This window comes from Camellia sinensis, chromosome 6 (assembly GCF_055761805.1).
Source record: "Camellia sinensis isolate YWXY chromosome 6, ASM5576180v1, whole genome shotgun sequence".
Classification (NCBI taxonomy): domain Eukaryota; kingdom Viridiplantae; phylum Streptophyta; class Magnoliopsida; order Ericales; family Theaceae; genus Camellia; species Camellia sinensis.
In genome coordinates this window covers 108,481,382-108,487,878 of record NC_138966.1, presented here as the reverse complement: position 1 = coordinate 108,487,878, position 6,497 = coordinate 108,481,382, and the positions used below count along the sequence as shown (strand labels likewise).

The following is a 6,497-nucleotide window of genomic DNA, read 5'->3' as shown; positions in this document are numbered from 1 at the left end:
ATCATAATCAACGTTACATTGAGTCATAACTAACACCACAATATGTATAACTAAATTATAATTAGTTTTCCAATAGATCATAATCGAAAACCACAAATGTAGTAACTAGAGGCATATAGAGATGTGTGTATGGCAAAATTTCTCTAAGGTTTCGTTTGGGAAGTAGATTAATTTTTTGATTATTTTAATATGGAGCTAAAAAATTCATTTGGGTTGAATTTTTTTAACTTTTGAAAGAAAAAAAATGAAATAATTATGATTTAAATATTCCCTCCGTCTCAAAATATTAGTCCCTTATTCCATTTTTCATTGTCCCAAAATATTAGTCCCTCTTCAAAAATCAAGTACAAAAATAATATAAATTTCCTATTTTTCCCTTGTTTTAAATTAATAAACAATACAAAAAGTACAATTATGACATTGATATTTTCAAAAAATGTACTATCAAAAGGATAATTTTGGAAAAACAACTTTTTTCAAATGCAATAATTGTACTACTAAAAAAAAGTTGGATTCCCCAAAAGGGACAATTATTTTGGGACGGAGGGAGTATGATGTTTTGTTTTATTAATTTTTAACCTATTTTGTTTTTTTAAGCCCCAACTTTATTTTAATCCCATGCCAAACGAAAACTGAGGACTATTTTAGAAAGATGGTTATAATTAATTTTTTTGCAAAAAGTTGAAATTTTTTGTGAGAGAGAAAAGTGGGTTATAATTTAAAAAATTAATTATAACACACTTCCCAAAAGACTCCTAAATTAAAAAATTAAAAACAAAATATAAAGAAGGCTGTTTTTGTAATTTTGATTGCTTGTGATGTGATCAAAAATATCACATGGACCTAAAAATCATATTACTTGCTACCTGCATCAAATTATTCCTCACCCTACTGCTCCAGATTCTCTCTCTCTCTCTCTCTCTCTCTCTCTCTCTCTCTCCCCCTCCCTCTCCCTCCTCCATTTTCATGCATATTTTCTCTCTCTTCCCTAAACCTTAAGGAAACGAAACACAGAAACCAAAGTTCTCAGTAAGCAACAAAAGCAGACTCTCAGATGCCATCTTGATTCTCTTCACTACCAACAAAAATACAGCCTTAACATTCTCTCTCTTCCATATTCATGAAGCTGTGAGAAATCAGATTCAAGTCGCTATCATGTTCGTTTTCCCCTAACGGTACGTTTTGTGTGGTTTTATACATAGATTGATACGAATTGCTTGTTTTATTGATCTGTTTTGACCACTGAATTGACGTGAAATTTGCGATCTTGTTTGGCGATCTTATTGTGATTGAGGTCTTTATATATATAGATCTGATATGGGTTAGTATAATTGTGATTCAATTTGGGGATTTTAAGCTCTCGATCTGGAAATTTATCAACTTGGCTTGCCATCGATTCAAGATTTGGGCTTGAAATCTGAAATGCAAGCTCTCTTCTCTAAGTTGAATTCATAATTTTGTGTCTTCAATGTTATTGCTCTTTGCAAATCAATTTTCAATCATTACATGAGATTCTAATATTTGGGTCCACTTTACTTTTAAGTAATTAGGTTAGTCATGATTGTTCTGTGAGTGAATTTCCTGTATCTTTATTGTAATTATTGGCTAATTTTGCTAGAACTAGTTGCAAATTTAGGGTTACATAGTAAATTAATTAATAGTTATGCGTACAGATTGTTTTTAGTTTTAAATTAATGTACTCACAATTTTTTTGATCAATTTCTAGAGTTTAACTTGTAGTTTTCAAGTTTTTTTTAGATCTTCTAGCTCAAACGAATAGTTCAAGGATTATGTAGTATAGCTATAGTAACAATGTCTGCTATTATATTGTTCCCATAGATGCTACTGCTGTAAATTTGATTGGATGGTAGCTATTTTTCAGAAAATTGGGTTACTGAAACAGACAAAAATCTTGGGTTTATGCTGAAGTGTGCAGATTCTCTTATGGAGGAGGAGGGATAAAGATTTTTCTGCAATCTTCCGTAAGAAATAAAAGAAAATGGCTCCAGCTAACAAGGCTGAAAAGAAGGCATCAATTGATGCGGCTGCATGGATGTTCAATGTAGTAACATCTGTTGGGATCATTATCGTCAATAAAGCCTTAATGGCCACATATGGCTTTAGTTTTGGTAAATTTCCTTTTAATGTCTTGTCATTATATTTGATCAATTGTATTATGATGTCTTGGACAATGATGATATGTTAATTCCTTTGTATCACCTAGGTGTCTTATTTTCTCATAATGACAACTAAAACATGGGTTTTTCCTTTGGCTACTGATTAGAGAGCTTTTCAGGAACTTTCAATCAAATGATGGGTGGGGCTCTAAATTCAATTCGGCTAGGACATCTTAGGGGGTTGTATTGTGGTTGAATGTTGAAAAAGATGAGAAAAGTGAGTTAATGAAATGCAAGAGTCATAGGCATTAGTATTAGCTGGATTGGAACTGAGTAGCATGTATTTTCCTATATTTCTTGACGATTGTTCCCAACTTACATTACCTATATTGTCCTATATCGTTGTCTTGTCTATTAATCGGATGAAACAATATGGAACACTACTGCAAAGCCATATGATAATTAGGGACTTATAATGTGCTGATTCACCTAAATGTTTTGTTTTGTAGTCTGGGGATGGGGCTGGCAGTAGCAGGATTGGGTAGGAGAGGGGTGGCCAGTGGGGATGGAGGTTGGGAAGAGGAAGAGAGAGAGGAGGGGCATTTTTGTCATTTCAAATTTGGATTATACCTTTTTGTAATTGTTCTTGATTCTCCATCATTTTATAATTTTTTCCTCTACTTTCCATTTTTTTTTTTTACTCCAACCATGTGGATTTAAAAATAAGTCAAATTTTAGACAGGATGCAAGGTAATAATAATTTTTCTACCCCTTCTGGTAGTGAATTGTAAACAATAAAACATATGGATTTGGAATGCTGTGCAAAATGTGATCAATGTATGCTCATCACGATAATAAGATAAGAGTTATTGAAGAAAAGCTATGATTAATCATAACCCATTGAGCATCGCATGGGAGCAGATGACACAATGGTAATGATCTTATAGATGTTCGGCAGAGTGTGGAAGAACAGCGTGGGATGCAACTGCTTAGGATTTTTTAGAAGTTATAATGGCCTAGGCAGGAAATTTGACTTGGATTGATACTAGATAATGAACCTCTTTTACTGAGTATAAAGTTCTATGAATTTGATTTCATTGTACATTCATCTAAGCTCTAGATTATTATCAAATTGTTTTAGATTTTGACTGCTACGGTCCTTGCAGCTACAACATTAACTGGTTTGCATTTTGTTACCACAACCTTGATGACGATTGTTCTTAGGTGGCTGGGGTACATCCAACCCTCTCAGTTACCCCTTCCAGATCTTCTGAAATTTGTTCTATTTGCAAACTTCTCTATTGTTGGTATGAATGTTAGTCTAATGTGGAATTCCGTGGGATTCTATCAGGTAAATTTTTTATTTGCTCTTGGTTTTTGGCTTCCATTATATTATAATCATTTTAGAAGTTATGGTCTTCAACATAATTTTCAGATTGCAAAGCTGAGTATGATCCCTGTATCATGCTTATTGGAAGTTGTTTTGGATAAGATTCGATACTCTAGAGACACAAAGCTCAGTATTTCAGTTGTTCTCCTGGGTGTTGCTGTCTGCACTGTTACTGATGTGAGTGTTAATGCTAAAGGTTTCATTGCTGCCTTAATTGCAGTTTGGAGTACTGCTCTACAACAATATGTAAGTAGTTTGTTCCTCTACTAGAGATCTGATATATTTGTTCAAATGTTAAATCACGTAATTTATTATCATCTTACTATAGTTTGCCTTAATTGCCTTAACAAAAACCTGTGTAGAGAAGACACGTGCACCCAGCACACCTAAAAATACTTTTTTTCTTTTCTGTAGTATAGTTCAGAAGCCTAATAAAAGAAGTCTTCAATATTAATGGTTAAGTGTGCCTATCTGGTATTCCTGTCTTTTTAGGCACTCTGTAGTTCTCTAGATTGTATAATTCCTTCAAATTTCTGTCTCCCCTCTTCAAAGGGTCTGTCTTGTGACACTGTTTCTGTATATGCAGTATGTACATTATCTTCAACGGAAGTACTCGCTTGGTTCTTTCAATCTGTTGGGACATACTGCACCAGCTCAGGCTGCATCTCTGCTGATGCTAGGCCCCTTTGTGGATTATTGGTTAACAAACAAGAGAGTCGATGCCTATGACTACAGTACAATATCTTTAGTAAGTATTACTACAACATACAGTCATAATTCTCAGTTCGATATGGGCTCTTGTTGCCATTATGGTCCAAGCTTCTGATCTGTGCATATGCTTGTATGATTGGCTATAATTTTCTTCACTTTCGAATATTGGCAAATCTAAAAGCATTGCTTACTTTCGTGCATCTCATTTACTCCTAATACTTTCTTTATATTTTCTTCGGTATTATTTACCTTCTTTTTTTAGGTAAGCATGTTTGAAGATTTTAGCATCTTGAATTGAATCCAAGCCAATTTGGTTTTATGAATTAGTCTATCTATTGCTTCCAGAATTAATCAGTATAGTTCTATTTCTGTCATATTTATAATTTGATGATTCTACCAAGCTACTGTTATAGTACCCCTATTCTTTTCCTTTCTGGAAGTCAAAGAACAGAACAATGAGCAATGAAAATCGTCCATATTCACACAAAAAAAGGGACAAATAAAACTGAAAAGTGAAATTTAGCTACTAGATCGTGATGGATGTGAACTGCTTGTTGTATTGTCTAGGTCATACCTTCCAATGTACGACACTAAGGGTGAGTATCCCTTTTGTTGTTGTGCAACGTGCATATCTATTTGCATGTGAAAGATTTATCTCCTGGGTAAGGATGCCGTTTCAAGAGCTCTGATGGGTTTAGATATATTAAGTTTCACCATGTTGAAACAATTTTCATGGATTCTTTGCAACTAATCTTTTAGTAGTGTTATTCTTTCCTTTGTTAACTACTACAAAATTATAGCTGAAAATTGGGGTGGAAGCTTTTGCATAGGGGTTTTTCGTTGGCTCTCCTATCTTCTCGTGGTTACTTTAAACACTATTGTATCTCAAATATAGCTTTTACTCATTCTTTCATTTTTTGGATTATGAAAAGAAAAACCCATTATATGCAAAATTGTTGTTTCATTCATGGCATAAGACTACTATGTGCTTTCATAGAAGGATGAGTTTATTAGTGACACTCAATTCTGTCTGCATCTTATTCTCTGCAGGCGTTTATAATCCTTTCATGCACCATCGCAGTAGGGACCAACCTCAGTCAGTTCATCTGCATCGGCAGATTCACAGCCGTGACGTTCCAAGTACTCGGCCACATGAAGACAATCCTTGTTTTGATCCTTGGATTTTTGTTCTTTGGGAAAGAGGGTCTAAATCTACAAGTGGTCATAGGCATGTTCATAGCTGTACTCGGAATGGTTTGGTATGGCAACGCGTCATCTAAACCTGGTGGTAAGGAGCGTCGGAGCTATTCAATGTCTAGCAGCAAACAGAAACATGCGGAATCTGCAGAACTTGACGACAAGGTCTAATCCTTTTCTGAGCTCTAGTGAAAGCATACAAAGGTAGTAGCTTATACCAGGAATTTTTTTAAAAATCATCGGACGATAGTTACACCTTCCTCTCCACACACCCAATTATTGTCAGATTCCTCTTAATTTTGTAATTCTTATATTTCTTTTCTTGATATTGAAATCCCTTCGGAATAGGGTTTAGATTCCCTGAGAATTATCATGTTTGGTTCCTTGATTATAATTTATATAGTGATAAATTTTCTGCCCCTTATCATGTTTTTGCTTTTTTTCTTCAGTTCATATTATGAAGAACTGAATTGTTCAAAAACTGAACAGGTCTTATGACTGCTTTTTACAAGTGGAAGTCCAACTGAAAAGTTGACTTGGTACCTGTAATAAATAATAATCATGGCAGCAGAGTTTCCCAATTTATTTAAAATAAAAGAGTAAGAAAAAGGTTATTTGGGTTTTGAACATTGTCTTCAAAAAAAATTTATAACTCACATTTTAAGAAATATTAAAACCTTGTTTTTAAATTTTCAAAAATTGTTTTCACACATGAAAAATACGAAGCAAGAAGCAAGAGGAGCTTTTAAACTTTTTATTGTCAGAAGCCCAAAAAATGGTCAAAATTTATCATAATTCTCCAAAATACAAACAAATTATAAATTTATTTTGCATATTTTAATAAAATTTTATTTTATTTGCGGTTTCACCTAACATCCTAGATAATTTCGTTATTTTTGCTAAAATTTTTGAATTATTAAAGACTCCTACGTTTAAGTACTACTCTTCTAAGTTTACGCTTGTAGATATTGTTTCCTGGATTTGGAACTTGTGGGACCTATTTTGAATTCTATTATGATAATTTAAATTGTTCAGTTTTTAAGAAACATGAATAAAATATTTTTATAAAAAATTAAATTGAT

General features: G+C 33.4%; 1 protein-coding gene across 3 annotated transcripts; it reads left to right on the top strand.

Moving 5' to 3' along the window:
* Positions 1 to 811: 811 nt before the first annotated feature.
* LOC114305614 (UDP-rhamnose/UDP-galactose transporter 6) lies at positions 812 to 5,835 on the top strand. Of its 3 annotated transcripts, none has more exons than XM_028250721.2 (6): positions 812 to 1,175; positions 1,930 to 2,129; positions 3,284 to 3,468; positions 3,553 to 3,753; positions 4,094 to 4,255; positions 5,269 to 5,835. In XM_028250721.2, exons 2-6 carry the CDS (start codon positions 2,000 to 2,002, stop codon positions 5,584 to 5,586), a joined length of 996 nt encoding a protein of 331 aa, XP_028106522.2. In that variant the 5' UTR covers positions 812 to 1,175; positions 1,930 to 1,999; the 3' UTR covers positions 5,587 to 5,835. The 3 variants fall into 3 exon arrangements, with proteins under 3 accessions (XP_028106522.2, XP_028106523.2, XP_028106525.2); XM_028250722.2 differs by having other exon boundaries at positions 818 to 1,175; positions 1,883 to 2,129; XM_028250724.2 differs by having other exon boundaries at positions 853 to 1,175; positions 1,937 to 2,129.
* Positions 5,836 to 6,497: the final 662 nt, after the last annotated feature.